The 19272-nt window shown below is 42.7% G+C and overlaps 1 protein-coding gene across 1 annotated transcript in view; it reads right to left on the bottom strand.

Moving 5' to 3' along the window:
* Positions 1–1731: 1731 nt before the first annotated feature.
* The window catches only part of SRD5A2 (steroid 5 alpha-reductase 2), a 30899-nt gene continuing 13358 nt past the window's right edge, over positions 1732–19272 (bottom strand). The window contains exons 2-5 of the mRNA XM_059660215.1: positions 10175–10338; positions 8972–9073; positions 6153–6303; positions 1732–3700 (exon numbers count right to left, since the gene is read on the bottom strand). Coding sequence (XP_059516198.1) covers positions 3634–3700; positions 6153–6303; positions 8972–9073; positions 10175–10338 — 484 coding nt within the window. The 3' untranslated portion in view covers positions 1732–3633. The remainder of the gene's footprint in view (positions 3701–6152; positions 6304–8971; positions 9074–10174; positions 10339–19272) is intronic.

The following is a 19272-nucleotide window of genomic DNA, read 5'->3' as shown; positions in this document are numbered from 1 at the left end:
TAAGATCTCTACTAACCTTCATTTTATCAGATACGTTCATGAGAAGGGCATCAGCCTGAGCCTCCCCATAGAGCAAGGGAACTGGGTTCCACTCAATAGGCATGATTGTCAGTGGGTATCTAAAATATGGTAAAGCCCTACCTGGTTTGGCTCAGTGGATAGAGTGTCAGCCTGCAGACTGAAGGATCCCAGGTTCGATTCCGGTCAAGGGCATGTACCTTGGTTGCGGACACATCCCCAGTAGGGGGTGTGCAGGAGGCAGCTGATCGATGTTTCTCTCTCATCGATGTTTCTAACTCTCTATCCCTCTTCCTTCCTTTCTGTAAAAAAAAAAATCAATAAAGTATATTTTTTAAAAATAAAATATGGTATAGGCTTTCAGCTCTGGCTGTTTTTCTACTTAAAAAAAAAAAAAGGACTTCTGATCCTTAAAAGTATGTGATAGGGTGACTACTCTGACCAGCCATGGAACCTGGGAGGCATTCTGACACCATGGCTCTCTGTGTCTCCAGCTATAATAAGAAGGGGTGGGACTAGCTGAAGTCTAAAGTGTGCTTCAGATCTTTCAATTCTGAAAAACAAACAAAACTCCCCAACATCTCCTACCTACAAGGTCAACAGGAAACCATTCTGACCCTGAAAGTTTCAGCAAGAGCAAGTCAAAGTATCTTCTTAGTTAATAATTAGACACTTGTATTATTCTAACCAAAAACGACTGCCTAGAAACTTAAATTAACCATATTTTTTGCACTCTATTTTTAGGAGAAATAGAAAATATATTTAGGGATGAGCACACATTCAGACTTTATTGTATTCAATCTAGGTACATATTCTAACCCTACGCATTGAAAACAATGGGTATAGAGCACTAAGAATACCTTAGTTATCAAGGGACGGTTTAAGACTACACAGAGTTCACTCCACACTATATTTAAAACTTTTAATAAACTTTTAAAATGTTATTGATTTTTAGAGAGAGAGGGATAAGGAGACAGAGATAGAAACATCAGTGAAAAAGAAACATCCATTGGCTGCTTCCTGCACGCACCTTACCGGGGATCGAGCCTGCAACCCCAGCATGAGCCCTGACCAGGAATCAAACCAGTGACCTTTTGGTGCGTGGGTTAATGCTTACCCAACTGAGCCACACTGGCTGGGCTACATTATATTTAAATTTAAAGGCCCATGATAATATTAACTCGAAATGACAATAGGTGTGGGGTTTTTTTTATTTCCGAATATGCAAGTTACCTTATCAAATCAGAGTTGGCCAAAATAAAATTCTAGAAAGAACCTTTAGTGGCAAAAAATGTAAATGCTAAATCACAGCTTTGTCTTGAGATTACAAGTACTGGGCAAATAATACCACCATTTACTGAACACTTGCTACATTGCGGACTGACGACGTGGAGCTTTCTCTGGTTATAACAGATTTAAGAACGGCAGTTTTGAGGGTCATGGAGAGAACTGGAAGTCTTGTTTCACAGAGCCCCAACTACACTTTAAGGTTCATTTCAAGGAGTGTCTCCCCTGCCCCTGTGTATTCCTGAGCTCTAGGATGGCATCTACCATAGCACAATTCCCTGCGCCTTTACCGCACCCCCCTGGAGTCCTGAACTGTGGTGGAGAAGCTCTGCAAGTCATTCTTCATTTTGGTTTCAGCTCAAAGCCCCTAATTTCAAGTTGGCAAAACAAAGACAGAAGAAGCAACACTAAAACGATGAAAAAAGGGGGGGGGGGGGGAACCACAGCTCAACATCTTATAAAAATCTTCATGAGTCCAGCGGCCTTTTAATTCAAACAAAGTACTCAACATCCATGATTCAGGAGGTATTTAATGAACAGCAAAAACACTTATTTACATGATTACAATTTGTATTTTTCAGTAATCTGCAGCATCCTCAAATCATCCAAGAGTCTTATGTGAATTTCTATGCATAGCACCACATCTGGTAACACTGGTGTTCATTTCTCAAAAGAGCTTGCTCCATTTTACCAATCCTTGCTCCAGACCTAGATCAGAGGACACAAGTACCTTCATACATTCTCATTACAGGTTTTCAGCCCTTCCTCCCACAGCCCATCGTCTCAGCACCCAGGCTTGGGTGACCCTCTACACAGGTTGCCAATTCTAGCGAAAACTAGCTGATTAGTCCCTGTTCTTAGCAGGCTCCATGAGCTCAGGTTCTCCAACTTTTTAAAGAAACTAGAATGGCCCTAGCCGGTTTGGGTCAGTGGATAGAGCGTCAGCCTGCGGACTGAATGGTCTCGGGTTCGATTCTTGCCAAGGGCACGTACCTTGGTTGCAGGCAACCAATCAATGGTGTCTCTCTCACATCGATGTTTCTCTGTCTCTCTGTCTCTCCCCTTCCCTTCTGCTCTCTAAAAATCAATGGAAAAATATCTTCTGGTGAGGATTAACATCCCCCCCGCCCCCCCAAAAAAGAATAAAAAAAGAAACTAGAATGCAAAAACCTCCTCATTTTTAAATTTTAGAAACATTGAAAGTAAAAAAGAGAAAATCAAGATACTTGTAAATTACTGTCTGCGCCTGCCACCCCTCCCCCCGCAAAAAGAATCAAACAGGCTTTCTGCCCTGATTCCTCTTTCTGGTTGCAGCTCTTGGCTTCTGTTCTGGGCTCCTTTGAGAGCTGATGTTCAAGATGCACCTTCTAGCTCAGGTCCTGGAGCTGTGGGGGAGAAACCCAGAGATGAGTGTTGCTGGGTTCTTCCGATTTGCTTCACTGTCACTGTGGACACCTCGTTGAGGCAAGCAGCATCTGTCCTTCGTCGTCTCCTTACTTGACGCCCGCTCATTATTTGGATATTTCCACCGGTTTCCAAGGATAGGAGAGTTTGCAGGAGCCACTCTAAAACTCTTCTGCACTCTCTCAGGAGCCATCCACTGCTGTGTCTTTTTCTTTGTGTCACTGAAACCATCAGGAAAACCAGTTCTCTGCGTTAGGCTCTGATGCCTCTAACCGAGGGAATGAAATCCTCAGGAAGACAGAGGCCCTAAGACACTGCAAACATTTGAAATGGGGTCAAGGGATGGTTGCATTCACAGCAATGGGAAGAGAGGGCTCCTCTGTTAAAAGGCTGCCTCGCCATCTCACATCTTTCCTAATTATCTAAGGAAAAGGAAGACGTGACTCAGTTTTCATTTGGCGGTAGATTTGCTCGGGGGCTGTGCAGCTTCAGAATTTAAATCTCTCCTTATTCATACAGGTGTAGAACATGCATCTTTAATTAAGTCTATAAACACTACCCTCTACGCAAAACTTTCTTGACTGCAGAGCTTTCTGACATTGATGTAGAGCAGGTATAAAGCCACATGAACTTGGGTCACACAAAGAAACACACATGGGGAAGCCTTGCACTTTCTAGGAGGAATAGCCAAGGGCATGGTTGAAGCTTCAACATGAGATCAGGATCAAGAGCCCTGGGCGGGGGGGGGGGGGGGGGGGGGAGTATCATGCAGACTCTCCAGGCCAGCTGAAAGAGCACAGAAGGCCTACCATTGCGTATATCATGTATATACGAACTATTACATCATAGATATGTGAACCTTAAAGGTTACAGTGATTTTCAACAACATTGTGGGAGTTTTGTTCCTTTTTAAATTTGGTTTCTTTAAAAGATAAATGGAATGAGGGCTTTCCGAAATTTGGGGTAGTCCTCAAAGATCTTGAGGTAGAACCTAAGAGATGAGAAACAAATCATTAAAAACATAATCAAGCAGTGGTCAACAGTTGAGGTTTGCTGTATCTGAAATCTTTCTTATAAATCAGCCTACATTTATTCAGGGCCCAACTCTTCCCAATGGCCATTGGTCCATCTTCTCCCTCCTGCATCCTACTCTTATCAATGTTGAAGCTTCGTGTGCTGCGAAATAAGTAAATCTTCCTATCCATGAGTATGGTATATGCTTCCATTTACTTGTATCTTCTTCTATTTCTTTCTTCAGTGTCTTATAATTTCCCAAGTACAGGTCTTTTACCTCCAAAGTTGGAGGTATCATGCCTGCCTGATATCAAACTATACTACAAGGCCATAGTAATCAAAGCAGCATGGTACTGACATAAAAACAGACATCTAGATCAATGGAACAGAATAGAGAGCCCAGAAATAAGCCCATGCCTATTTGGCCAATTAATATTTGACAAAGGAGGCAAGAACATACAATGGGGTAGATATAGTCTATTCAGTAAATGGTGTTGGGAAAATTGGACAGACACATGCAAAACCAATAAAACTAGACCACTTTCTTATACCATATGAAAGAATAGACTTAGAATGGATTAAAGGCTTAAATGTAAGACTCAAAACCATGAAACTCCTAGGAGAAAAATTAGGCAGTAAAATCTCAGACATTTCTCTTAATCACATTTTTTTCTGACATACCTCCCCAGGCAATGGAAACAAAAGAAAAAATAAACAAATGGGAAGACATCAAGCCAAGAACGTTTTTGCACAGCAGAGGAAACCACCAACAAAAAGAAACAACAACCCACTGAATGGAAGAACATATTTGCCACAAACAGCGAGAATAAACTCCGAGAGAATAAAGCCACTCAGTTTGTGGTCATCTTCTTCGGCAGCCCTAGGAGACCGATGCATCTTGTAAAAGGGCTTTATCCTTAAGTGACCTGGCTGTCCTTTGAAGCTGGTAGCGCTCAGGTTATAATCATGGTACACTCTGTGAAAGTACCTTAATTTGAGCCCTAACTGGTTTGGCTCGGCAGGTAGAACGTCAGCCTGCGGACTGAAGGGTCCCAGGTTCGATTCCAGTCAAGGGCATGTACCTGGGTTGCGGGCATATCCCCAGTGGGGGGCGTACAAGAGGCAGCTGAATCATGTTTCTCTCTCATCGATGTTTCTAACTCTCTATCCCTCTCCCTTCCTCTCTGTAAAAAGTCAATAAAATATATTTAAAAAAAGAAAGTACCTTAATTTGACCTGAGGGACAAATAGTAACAATACTCTCCCAGAGGTGGCTGGATGTTGGAGCTATGACTGGAGAGGTGTGGTGAGCGGCCTCACACAGAGTCCAGTTAGCCCTGTAAGAAAGACACCTCTTGCCCTCCCTCTGGGGATGCTGACATAAAAGCATAAGGGCTCCGTTTGGATTTTGTGGCTGCAACAGCTGGAACCCTCAGATGCAATTGCTGTCCTTCCTCTGACCAAGCCCAACTCAATCATGCTTCTCAGAGCCCCTCCGACTACTGGCTGACACCCTCTCCTTCCCATGTCCCCTTGGCCTCAGGTGGGCAACAGACCCTGCCTGGAGGCGGGGAGAATGGTTACACTGACACTCTTACCATCTGGGGAGCCTCTGTGGCCCTCCACCCGCTCCCCAAGACTAGGAGGTAGCATGACTAGGTCTTGAGGAGAGCTATTGTTTCACTCATTTCTGACAGGTCTCTGCATAAATTCCACTCTGAGGAAAAGGACACATTCTTAGTGTAGCCTTCAAGACGATGAAATTAAGTAGCTGGACTAAAACGTCTAGGCAGGGTCCTGGTTCCGTTCCTTTTGAATTCTCTCTCTCTCTCTCTCTCTCTCTCTCTCTCTCTCTCTCTCTCACACACACACACACACACACACACACACACACACACACTCACACTCACACTCACACTCACACTCACACTCACACATATCACATCACATCACAGTCTTTCTCTTTCCTCCAAGTACAAAAGCCATTTTAGAGAAAGAATCTGAAATTTGCATTTAAACCTGATAACACCTTAGCATGTTACCCTGCCCCTGCCAGCGACACTTTTAACTCTCTGGTCCCCACCCCACCGAGGGGCAAGGGTTGGGAGGGAGGTGGGAGTTCGGAAAGCTTTAGGCTGGACCTACAGAGGGAAGGTTGTAAACCCAGCAATTTGCTGGAATTTCCCATAGATAGAACAGTCCTGAAATTGCACCACACGAGTAATTGCTTGCCCACCTGCCCAGGAGGCCAGCAATGACCTTAGCTATGATTTATGGAGGGCGGGGGTAGGGGAAGAAGGCGAGTACCCAAATTAGCCCTGGTATTACAGAGATTCGGACATGATCCTGGCATCTCCAGGATTCTGTGCTGAAAGCCCATTAGGAGTGGAAAGCTATGTGGAGGCTGCCATGGGGGTTGGCAAGTTTACCTATGATGGTGAAAAGCTCGCAGCCCAAGGAAACAAAGTGAGAAAAATGCAAATGCAAGTGCCGGGACGGACCAGGTGGCCAGGGCATAGCCGATCCATTCGACGATCTCACCAAGGAAATTGGCTCCAGAAACGTACGTGAACAAGCCCCCTGCGTGCAGAAGAATCAAAACGTCAACCATCAGAGCTGGATCACTGTGACGTGAAAGTCCCTCTGCTTTGCTCCAAAATGCTTAAGGGTGGCTAGATCAAACGTGGGCCTGGGGACTCTCTTCCCAGGCATCACAGCTTGGGGGAACCCACTTGGGGAGAAAGGAAAACAAAGCCACGGCAGCCTGCTGTCCTCAGAACATCCTGCAACCGTGAGGAGTGGCCCGGCTGCTTGGTGGGCTCCATCCAGATCTCTAACAACTGTGGGACCCCTGGCTCCCCACAGGACAAGGATGCGGGACAGGAGGTCTAGGTTTTGTTTCATTCTATTAAGTAGCGATTCCAGGCCACCTGCTCACTCCTTCCCTGCACACCCCCCCTGCGGGTCAGCATATTTCACATTCACAGCCACAGGAAAAACAACAAACTCGGTGGGAGTAGTAATATGATGTGAGAAGGTCATTCAATTCTCCTTTGGCCCTTGCCCTCCCAAAGCAGTACATTGTGTTCAAGTCTAAAGGAGGGAGTGGGAACTGCAGGTCTCTGACCTCCTGGAGGCCAGTGAGGTCTGATGCAATTGATTTTTTTAAGGTTGTTTGTTTTTTTTTTTATCCAACCATGTATGTATTCTAATATCAGAACTATACTAGAAATCGCCACTTTCTAGTCATAGTAAATGTATCTGTTCCCAAAATTTCTGCCCCACATTAAACTGGCAAAGTGTCACCTAAAACAAGTATTTTCTTTCCATAGTTACATAAAGAACATTTGTTCTTAAATCATTCTCAGGTATAATTCAGTAGTTGGAAACTAACCTTGGCAATCTAGCTTTTAAGAACTTTCTCTGCTCTTCTTTGTCTAGTTACTAAGTGAAGCTTTAAAAATTGAAACCCCTTAAAGTTACCTTCCTAAGGCTGACATTGCATCAGCAGTTTCCAGCCTGTAATTCCCCAGACCCCAGGAGGAACCACGGATCTATTGCAAAGAGGCCATAAATTGTCTGTGATCGCAAATGGTACATCTCAACCCACGCTTTTTTGTTTGATGTAGATACTGTTAGGATGTCAGCAACACATATTCATTTAGATGTGCTATTGAATTCATAGTAGCACTGTCATTATTTTCTTAATCAATGAATATTAATCCTAAATAATTATTGATTAATAATAATATTATTAATGAATAATTATCACCATATCCTAGTTCAGGAAAAGGTTTAATGTAAAGGGTTATATTTACATTTAAAAAATGATGGCCGAAACCGGTTTGGCTCAGTGGATAGAGCGTCGGCCTGTGGACTGAAGGGTCCCGGGTTTGATTCCGGTCAAGGGCATGTACCTGGGTTGTGGGCATATCCCCAGTGGGGGATGTGCAGGAGGCAGCTGATCGATGTTTCTCTCTCGTCAATGTTTCTAACTCTCTATCTCTCTCCCTTCCTCTCTGTAAAAAATCAATAAAATATTTTAAAAAAATAAAAATAAAAAATAAAAAATGATGGGTCCTAGCTGGTTTGGCTCAGTGGATAGAGCATTGGCCTGCAGACTGAAGGGTTCCAAGTTCGATTCCAGTCAAGGGCACATGCGTGGGTTGCGGGCTCCATCCCCAGTGGGGGCTGTGCAGGAGGCAGCCGATCAATGATTCTCTCTCATCATTGATGTTTCTATCTCTCTCTCCCTCTCTGAAATCAATAAAAATATATACTTTTTTAAAATGATGGGACCCACTATCCCACACAAATACCTCACTACAAATATTGAAGGATTACAGGACTGATTCACTCCCACCTGCTTATAATTGTCAGCTCACACCCTAGTTTCTCGGGAGCAATTAGAATTTATCTCTGAAAATGCACTTGTAACACATCTCATCCTAATTTTTTTTTTTCTCATCCTAATTTTTAATTAAGTATATATGATTCTCTCCGCCTTTGAGAGTATACAAGTGGCAGGAAATATGCAAGTGCTACCCCTGACTACCCATTAGATAAATCTAGTGAGACTTCATTGAAGAGGACAGATCTGCTGGTCATCATAATTCAGCTCTATTTGCTGCATAGGAAGTGTCAACACTGTGTACACATGATAGTTCATTTTTTGTGTCAACTCGAATGGGCCATGGAGTGCCCAGATATTTGGTAAAACATTCTGGGTGTGTCCAGGGGGGTGTTTCTGGATGACATTAATATGTGAATTGATGGACTGAGTAAACAGATTGCCCTCCCCACGGCAGGTGGACCTCGTCCAATCCACTGAGGGACTGAATGGAACAAGAAAGGTCGAGCAAGGAGAATCACGCTGCCTGGCTGACTGAGCTGGGAGGTCTGTCCTCCCCTGCACTCTGGCTGGAACATATACTCCTGCTCTCCTGGGCCTCCAACTGGCAGAGGGCAGATCCTAGGCCCTCTCAGCCTCCATAATCATATAAGCCAATTCCTTATCATAAACATTATATATTTATACCTACAGCGTATTGGTTCTGTTTCTCTGAAGAACTCTTGTACCTCTCTGGAACTTCAGGGTTCAGATCAGAAATGCATGTGTTGTGGGGTGAGATGGGATGGGGGAAGAAGTCCCCGGATTGTCCGTGCACCCCCTCCATTTGTTACCGCATAATTCCTGGGACATGCTCCCTAGGAGGACTGGGAATCTGGAGGGGAAGGGAGACATTACCTTGTGGAATCTTATAGATGACTTCTCCAGGCTTCCTGAGCTGGCGCAATAGATAGTCACTATGAATGTTGATTCCCATTCCCAAAACAAATAAGCAAACACCTAGGCAAAGAAGAGAGAGGGAAGTGAAAAATGTGTCCTGATTTTGATGTTTTTCGCACAAGCCAAGTTTTTTTTTCTGAAAATGAAAGAAAGGGCATTTAATTTCGCATTCTAAGAATAGTACTAAGATACGCCTCACCCAACCCCCCAAAAAGACAGAGTTGTCACCACACGAGCACACAGAGATCTTTTTTGCTTCTGTTTGTTTTCCTTTGTTGTTTTTGTGGTTCCAGCATACTCCATTGTGCACACGTTTCAGCTTTCGTACAACTGATCGTCCGGTTGTTTGTACTCTCAAACGTTCACTCTGGCCGCTGTGTGGACAAGGGGTTACTGTAGGCCAGTTTAGTTTGAAGGTCACTGTGGCTTGGACCAGGGTGAAGTAAGCACCCCTGTCACATTTTGGAGCTACAGGCGGCAGCACTAAGCTGATGGCTAGAATGTGCTACGTAATGTGAAGAGAGGAACCGAAGGCAATCCCTAGATTTTTGGTCTGAGCCATAATAACATATAAATAGTTGAACCTTCCTGGACTTTAATTCCTCTTGCAGATAATGAAACAATTTCAATAATTAGCATTTTCTACAATTTTATAAATAGCTGGTCAGGGAAAGTCTATTAGAGGAGGCGTAGATTGATAAAGACCTAAATAAAGTGAGGGACCAAGCTTCATGAGCATATAGGATCAGAGTATTCCAGGCAGAGGGAGTGGTCTGCACAGAAAAGCTCTGAAGCAGCACCAGCTCGACCATGTAAGGCTCAGCAGGAAGGCCACTGAGGGCACAGCACAGCAATGAGGTGAACAGAGGCTGGAAATGAGGTCGGGAAACGGGGCTGAACCAAGGACACATGGGTTTCATAGGCCATGGTAAGGAATTTGCATTTTATCCTGAAGCCATCGGAGAGTTCTGAGCTGAGGAATGAATGACATGATGTTTTTCAAAGCTCTCTCAGGTGGCTACAGAGAGAAAAGATGAGGGTAAGGGTGAGAGGAGGGGAGAATGGAATCATTGAGGGGTTACTGTGAGGGGGGGGGCAGAGGTGATGGTGAGTTAGACGGTGGAGAGCCGTGTTGGGTGGAAAGTGGTCAGATGTACTTACCCAGGATAAACCGTATGTCTGTGTACCAATCGGCAGGGTACTCAGTGCAGTAAGTCAGGTAGTAGCCTTGCAGGAGTCCGTTTCCCGTACAGAAGACAAAGCCTCTGAAAAGCACCGCGACTGGAAAAGGCCTCCCTCTCATGAGGAAGGGGTAAACCAATGTCCTGGGGCACACGGGGAGAAAGAGCAGGATCCCTTGTTAAATATATATATAATCAACAAGGGGAAAGGGTTTCAAGCCGATCATCACATCAAACCTATTTTTAAAAAAACATTTTTCCTTAAATTTGTGCAACAAAAGAACATGATCTGGCCCTAAAACATGTATTTATGATATTGTTTGTCTTGTTTCATGAAAAGCCATTGTAGTCACCATTTATTATCTTATTTTATTCTTACAACCAGCTTGAAAGGTAAATGCCATGCCCATATGGCAGTTAGTAAATTTAATCCTAGGAGCCCAGGATTGGATGCTGATGCTTTCGATAAATCAAGAAGAAAATCCAGATGATACGGGAAGAAAGGTACAGTCTGGCTTACCCCATCTGCCAGTGGAATGGCATTTTGACAGCAGCCACCTGACCGTATGGCTTTCCATAATGTCTTTCTTATGTGATTTCATTACTGACATTATAGCATCCCCTATAAAGGGGCTACAGAATCCCTTGAGCAAGTAGAAACGTCTCTAAATGTTAAGAATTATGGATCTAGAGGAATCTAGGAAGAAGCACTTAAAAATATAAATAACCTCAAAATAAAATATTGCCCGAGGTGTGCTAAATCCTATACATCAAATTACATCCTCTTCATAACTTTTCTTCTCTCTGGTGCAATACAACAGGGAAGCTCGTAAACCTATATGAATAGTTTAATGAATCACTATCAAATAAATGCGCACATGGTCACTAGGGCAAGAAATAGAACAGTCATCACCCAAAAAGCCTGCCATGGGTCCCTCTCTGTTCACAGTACCATCACCACCCCAGAGGTAACCACCATCCTGATTTTTATAATAATCATTTCCTTTTGCCCCTGTGTAATTTTCCCAAATTTGTATACATTCCTAAAAAAGCTACTTTATTTTGCTCATTCTTAATTCCATACAAAGTGAACCAGACTCTATGATGTTTAGCGTATCATTTAATGCCTTGTTTATTTAACTCATCATTATGTTTCTGAGACTCAAACATATTGTTGTGTATAGCTATACTTCATTTATTTTTATTGTTACATATTATTCTCATGTAAGAATATACCACATGGGTTTGTCTGTTTTGCTTTGATGACTATTTTGGTTACTTCTAGAGTGTATCCACTCAAACACAATTTTGTTATAACTCAAATTTTCCCATTAACTTAATAATATTTATGTTTAAAACTTTGATACATCTGGAGTTATTTTGTTGTAAGAAGTTCAATAAGAATCTAACTTGCCCTGGCCAGTGTGGCTCAGATAGTTGGGCATCTTCCTGTGCACCAAAAGGTCACCGGTTTGATACCCAGTCAAGGGCATGCAGGAGACAGCTGATTGATGTTTTGCTCTCATCTCTCTCTCTCTCTCTCTCTCTCTCTCTCTCTCTCTCTCTCTCTCTCGCTTTCTCTCGCTCTCTCTCGCGCTCTCTCGCGCTCTCGCTCTCGCTCTTTCTCAAAATCAATTTTAAAAATCTTTAAAAGAAAAAAAGAATCCAACTTACTTTTTTTCCTAGTAAATTTACTAAATATCTCTTTCTCAGTGGCATGCATTGCCCCCAACTAAGTCCAAAGACAAAGTCCTTGCCTTTCGAAAACCCAAGATACAGTGCATGTAGCCATGCTTTCAAATTAAACCATGCATCCTCCCACCCCTATCCTCTGGACCTCCTAAGTCTGAATGCAAAGTCAATACTATCGCATCTCAACCAAAGGAGTATGTATCAATCGCAGGCTCACCACTATAATAAACAATTCCAAAGTCTCAGAGATCCCCACATGTAAAAGCTCATTTCTTGCTCGGGCCACTGTGCAAACCTGCTCAGGGGTGATGCTGTGCTCTGCAGCCCAGAGCCAGGCTCTTCCAGCGCATCTTCCTCCTCCAGGCAGCAGGCAAGGGAGGGAGAGAGCATGGACGACTGTAAAGGCTATCCAAAGGGCCAGGCTGCAGGCTGGTGGTGGTGTCCATTACTCCCATCCTCATTGCTTTGGCTCCACCAAACCACAGGGGAGCCTGGGAAATGTGGCCTAGCTGGAGCTCCCAGTGGGAAAAGGAAAGGAGGCTGGTGAACACAGCACCAGCAAAAGGCTCTGGAGAGGCAGGAGTCCTGGAGAACAAATACAGTTCTTCTGATCCAAATCATTTTGATGTCGGAAAACTGGAAGCAGTTCGAAATAAATGTTTCCATGTAGAAAGCAATAAAAACAATGATGAGGACGGGGGAAAGAGTCAAGCTGAAATTAATGCTGTGGAGGGTTGCAGATGAGTTTCACCTTCAGATCCCATGTCCCACACAAGGCCTGGGACTCAGTATCCCTGATCTGAGAGCACTTCACTTTATTTCTCCCTTACATTTCTCATGTAACTTTTCATTCTTTTGTGTTTGTTCTGATGCATGAGACTGATAAGTACTCTGTAAATAATGAAATTTTCTATCACTGCTAAGTAAATATTCATTTGGGGGGACTCTTATTGGAAAGGGTTAAGTGAATTTGCAAATCCAATTTAACCAAAGAAATAACCTTTAAAATTATACATCTTGCATAGACTAACTCATATTCAACTAGGTCTTGTTCAAATATAAATGCTATTGCTAAGATTACCAAGCTTATTGAAGACTTTTCACTATATGAAATTTTAGACTTTATTGTCAATCAAAATAAATTCAAGTTCCATATCTAAATACTAGGTTTCTATACATATATTTACTTGTTATATACTCCTTCCTCAGCCCCATCTCCCCCTTAAACCACCACCTCTTTTTTCTTTACAGCAAAATGCCCCCAAATAGTTGTCCATATTCACCATCTGCCCTCTTCTCTTCTTTCCTCCCTTCCTCCCCTGTAATAGAAACTCATCTTGGCAAGACCACCAGAGACTTCCACATTTCCAAATCCAACAGCCGATTTTCAGCTCTCTTATTTGACAAGGTAATCATTCCACCCAACACTTCCTTCATTCAGCTCCCAGCACAACACTTTCCCTTGGTTCTTCTCCTACGTCGCTGATTTCTCTTCATTTTCCTTTGCTGGTTTCTCTTCACCCGCTTGGCTTCTAAATATTGGCATGCCCCAGGGCTCAGGGCTCTTTTCTTCTTTATTCATAGTCACCATGTATGTAATCACATCTAGTATCAGATCTTTACATATCATCAATAGAATGACCACTCCCAAATTTATGTCTCCAGACAGGATGGCTGTAGTCCTTGAACTCAGACTCATATGACCAACTTCCTCTTAGACATCCAGTTTAAAGACATCCTGGTCTCTATCAAACAACCAGGGAAAGGAGCAATCCAGCACGATGAAACTTTTTTTAAAAAATATATTTTATTGATTTTTCACAGAGAGGAAGGGAGAGAGATAGAGAGCTAGAAACATCGATGAGAGAGAAACATCAATCAGCTGCTTCCTGCACATCCCCCACCGGGGACGCACCCGCAACCCAGGTACATGCCCTTGACCGGAATCGAACCCGGGACCCTCCTGTCCGCAGGCCGACGCTCCATCCACTGAGCCAAACCAGCTTCGGCCACGATGAAACTTTTAAGAAAACAGCTGCTCTACTACAGTCAAGCGCCACACACACACACAAAAAAAAACTGTGGCCCCACCCCACACACACACCAGCAAATGTTGATATGGAGCCTAATAAATAAGAACTACAAATTACTTCAGTAATGTTGTAGGAAATATGTCCCATGTTCATAAATCAGAATACTTAATATTGTTAAACTGTACATAATAGCCAAAGGCATCTGTAAATTCAATACAATCCCTATCAAAATTCCAATGGTATTTTTCATAGAAATAGAAAAAGCAATCCAAAATTTGTATAAAACTACAAAATGCCCTGAAGAGCCAAAGAAATTCTAAGAAAGAAGAACAAAGTTGGAGGCATCACACTTCCTTATTTCAGACTATATTACAAAGACATAGTAATAAAAAAAAACAGTATGGTACTGGCATAAAAACAGATACATAAACCAATGGAATAGAATCAAGAACCCAGAAATAAACTCACATATATACAGTCAACTAATATTAGATAAGGGATCCAAGAATACTCAAAGAGGAAAAGATCGTCTCTTCAATAAATGGCTTAGGAAAATCGGATATCCACATCCAAAGGCATGATACTGGACCCCTATCTTACACCACTTACAAAATTTAACTCAAAATGGATTAAAGACTTAAATGTAAAAATCAGTACCTTAAAACTTCCAGAAGAGCCCTGGCCAATGTGGCTCAGTTGCTTGGACACCAAAAGGTTGAGGGTTTGATTCCTGGTCAGGGCACATACCTAGGTTGCAGTTTGATCCCCTGTCAAGGCGAGTATAGGAGGCAACCAATCAATGTTTCTCTCTCTCTCCCTCTCTCTCTCTCTCTTTCTATCTCTTTCTCCCTTCCTTTCTCTCTAAGATCCATTTTTAAAAACTTAGTGGTCAAAAACAACAGTAAACATGTATTTTCACTCACAGTTCCTATGTGTCAGGAATTCAGGAGTGACTTGGCTCAGAGTTCCCCATGAAATCACAAGTAAGGTGTTGGCTAGACCAGCAATCATCTGAAGACTTGACTAGGGCTAGGGGAACCGCTTCTAAGATGGCTCACTCATATGGCTGGACATTTGGTGCCAGCAGTGGGCAGGAGGCCTCATCTTCTCCTCACGTGGGCCTTATCCACATTGGGTTTAACCAAGGGCACTTGGGTATCCTCATGATATGGTTGCAGGCTTCACCCAGAACAAGCAATCCAAGAGAGAATGCCAACAAAATCTATGTTTGTTATGATTTCATCTCAAAAATCACACACCATCACTTTGCCACACTGTATTTGTTACAAGCAAATCACAAATTCTGGCTCCCATTCAAGGAGAGGGAAATTGGAGACCATCTTTTCAAGGAAGTCACATCAAGAAAGAATTGTGGACATATTTTTAAACTACCAAATGACCTTAGCAATTTAACTTCTCTGGACCTCGGTTTCTCATTGATAAAAGGATAATACCAATAATGGAACCAACCTCAGAAGGTTGTTGAAAGAATTAAATGGTATAACTGAACGCAAGTGGCACATATTAGAACTTAATGACGAAGTGTTTCTTTTTTTCTCCAACCAGGAACTATGGCATTCGAGTTTCTCTGTAGAAAGCCTGGGGTCAGCCTCAGACCTACATAGTAAAGCTGGCCTTTGTAGCCTAGTCTTTGTGTCTGCTCACATCATAGCCCCTGTGGGGCCCTCTCCTCCTGCTTCCCTCTTTCTCCTACTTTCTCAGGATCCCAGTCATGCATGGCATAGACATGGATGTTCACACCCTACACAGTTCCTTTTTCCTGGAAATTTCCCAGTCTTCAAATCATTCTAGTTCTTTTCTGGAAACCTACCACTCATTTTTCCCAATCCTTCTACCTAAGGATTGTCTTCTAAGTGATAGCTAAAACCTCTGGCCAATAAGATTTCAAGAGTGGAGTTAGCACCTGTTGTGGATACATCTGCAACTGATCTTAAGAGACTAGGAAGAGACCTAAGAATCCTGCTCAACAAACCTCTTACACCAAAACAGAAGATTGAAGATAAAAGCTATTCCTTGAAAGAAAGCTGAGCCTGTCACTCACTCATGCCTCACATGGTTACTTTAATCAAATAGTGATCAGATGGCACTCCCCTACCTAATATCTACTTCACTGTGAAAATGAGCATTGTGATTAAGGAGGAGACGTGCCATTTTGCAACTGGAGACCCTTGGGGAAAGAAGAACTATAGACATAATGTTTCAATTAGATAGTCCCTATGGCATCGAGTATCCCTGGGGAACATGAAGACCCTGCCTGAGTGACAAAAAAAAAAGTTGTGAGAGAAGAATCCTAACAGATGTGGGAGGATAGAGCATTTTTCTGAAGGTCTTGATGATTGGCTTGCATGTGGTAATAAAAATCACCTCACAAAATGACTCTGTCTGGCTCATCCCATCCAAGATGGCATGTGAGTAGTAGTCAATGCTGGAGGATTTCATGTTGCCTCTTCTTGGAAACAACTTGCATATTTACCTGGCTCCCTAGAAACACATTGCTATGAACCAAAGGAAACACTTGAATAAGAGGAATTTCAGACGTGTTTTAGAACATCACAAAAAGAGTTGTAGGGGCAAAATGGACTTTTGATATCAATCAGACTGTGTTCAGGTAGGCCTATTCTGTTTATGCATCCTGGTGATGATGGTCCTAATAAGAAGACATCTATCCTGAGGGGTGTGTGTGTGTGTGTGTGTGTGTGTGTGTGTGTGTGTTTGTGTGAGACCACCGGGCCAGTAAAGAATATGAAGCTCACAGAGGGGTGGTAATTTTTCTAAAGCCACACAACTAGCTACAAAGGGGCAGCAAAGATGGGATTTATATGAGGGTCCTCTGATTCAAAACAATTCATTCATTTCCAATTGGAAATGAGAATTGAAATAAAAGTATAAAACTGGGGGGAAGTCCCACATGCCCTTCAAGAGAAGACACGTTTGGTTTTCAGTCATTTTAGTCCAATGATCTTGTTGCATCTATGGTAGTCATCTGTTATACTTGCCACCCAACATTTAGTCTTCTTTCTTATGGTAACTACCCTGTTTCTCCACTAGGGTCCCACCTCCTCACCCGTCTTAGCCCATGAGAGGGTTCATCCTCTCCATGCTGCTCAGCCAATCGGAACAGTGATTGTTGCAAGGATGGGCATGTGACCCAACAAATCCCAATAAGGTTTTATCTATATTTTTTTATAGAACTACTTTTTTCCACATGCCTTGGATCTGAGAGGATATAAGCTCTTAGATTCTACCATTGTCTTGCCACCCCAACGGACAGCCTTTCTGAGAATAAGAGCCAGTAAAAGAAGTAGAGCCAAGAGCTGAAGAGAGAAACCAGGTCCTGAAGGTATCTTTGGAGCCACAGCAGCAATCTGGAATTTTCCAGTTATGGCAGTTAATAAGTTCAGGTATTACTTAAGGCTATCTGAATTGATTTTTTTGTCACTTGTAACTGAGAGTCCTGATTAATGCACCATCACACTGTTCTCTTTTGAAATAAGCACCAAACTTTTCCAAGTTTAAAGCCAGAATTGGTGAAGGTTTTAGGTTGCATTCAATTATAAAATAGAGTTTCCCCCAAATGATTCCCTTTGGAGCAGAACCCACCAAGATGTATTTCCTTGTTGGAGCCTCTCCATATGCCAAAGGGCATTAGGCCAACCAGCTGAGTCCTTGGCCCACTTCCCTGAGTCCTTCCCAAGAAATAACAAACACTGGCAATAAACATTCACTTGTCTGTATATTCAGATCATACCTGTCATTATAAATAATGGTTTTGGACAGATTAGAGAGTGGGATGTATAGGCCCACTGCAAAGGTGACTAAACACAGACTGAGTCAGTGGTACATCCCATCCGCTTACATTTCATTATGACCTTGTGTAGTGGGTTGAATGGTGGCCCTTAGACAAGATATGCCCACTCCCTAATCCCAATAACTTCTGAATATTACGTTATTGTAACTAAAAAGTTAAAATTATCTTATATGGCCCAAAAAAAATGTGATTAAATTAAGGGTCTTGAGAAGAAACTATCCTGGATAATCTGCATGGAGCATAAATGAGATCACACATATCCTCATACAAGAAAGGGACAGAAAAAAAGAAATGGAAAAAAGAAGAGGGTGGGGGGAGAAGAAAGACCCAGAGGGGAAAAGCAATGGGAAGACAGTACAGAGAAGCCACAACAAGACAAGGAATGCTGACAGCCACATGAAGCTGACGGGCAGGGAATGAATTTTCTGTAGAGCTTCCAAAGGGAGCAGTTTGACCAACACCCTGCAGACTTCTGGCCTCCAGAATGGGGAGAGGAAATTGTTACTTTAAGCCACCCAGCTTGTGGTCATGTGTTACAGCAGCCCCAGGGAACTAAGCATCTTGTTAGAGTAATATCAGGCCATTGACACTAATTTCAGGTCAGACATCCAGCTGAGGAAATACCAGCAAAGGATCACAGACAGCTAATAATTTCATCGTGCCTACTACGTTCTAAGGAATGTTCTAAGTATTTTCCACATATAACATCATTTAATATTTATAATAACCCTAGGGGATAGGTATTCTAATTGCTCCCGTTTTACAAATAAGAAAACTGAGGCACAATGATATTAACTTAGCCTAAGGTCATACAGCTATGGAAGATCAGAGCTGGGATTCAAATCCAGGTGAAGCTAGTTCCAGGGTTTATGTTATTGAATATTTTGCTCTCCTACAGCCACTGTGTTTGTTTGTTCGTTTGTTTGTTTGTTTTTAAAAATGAATCAGTTGCATGAGCACTTGTCTCCCTCAGAGGTTCTTACCAACTGCTTCATAAAATCACCCAAAGGGCTCTAGGAACACTGAAAGGAAGAGGCCCACTGAAGACAAGTTCATCAGAGCCTTAGGTATAGGACACTGCATTTCCCCAGATGATTTCAAATACACAGTCAAGATTAAAAACCACTGACATAATAACTTCCAATGGCTGGTGTAACTAATTTTTTCAAATTGGCATTGACCAGATATTTCAGCTTCTCCAAATTCTGTGTCCACACAGAGAAATTAGATTGCCATATCTAGTAGAAGAGAGGCTCAATTCAATAAAACCACATTCTTTTTTCTCAGCCATAGAGTGGTTAACCATTTTCTATCAAAAGTAGTACCATGGGCCCGGCCGGCAAGGCTCAGTGGTTGAGCATCGACCTATGAACCAGGAGATCACGGTTCAATTCCACATCAGGGCACATGCCCGAATTGCGGACTCCATCCCCAGTGGGGGGCATGCAAGAGGCAGCCAATCAATGACTCTTTCTCATCATTGATGTTTCTACTCTCTCTTTCTCTCTCCCTTCCTCTCTGAAA

Source organism: Myotis daubentonii, chromosome 12, assembly GCF_963259705.1.
Source record: "Myotis daubentonii chromosome 12, mMyoDau2.1, whole genome shotgun sequence".
NCBI lineage: Eukaryota > Metazoa > Chordata > Mammalia > Chiroptera > Vespertilionidae > Myotis > Myotis daubentonii.
Note: the sequence above shows the minus strand (reverse complement) of the source record. Positions and strands in the feature narration are given on the sequence as shown.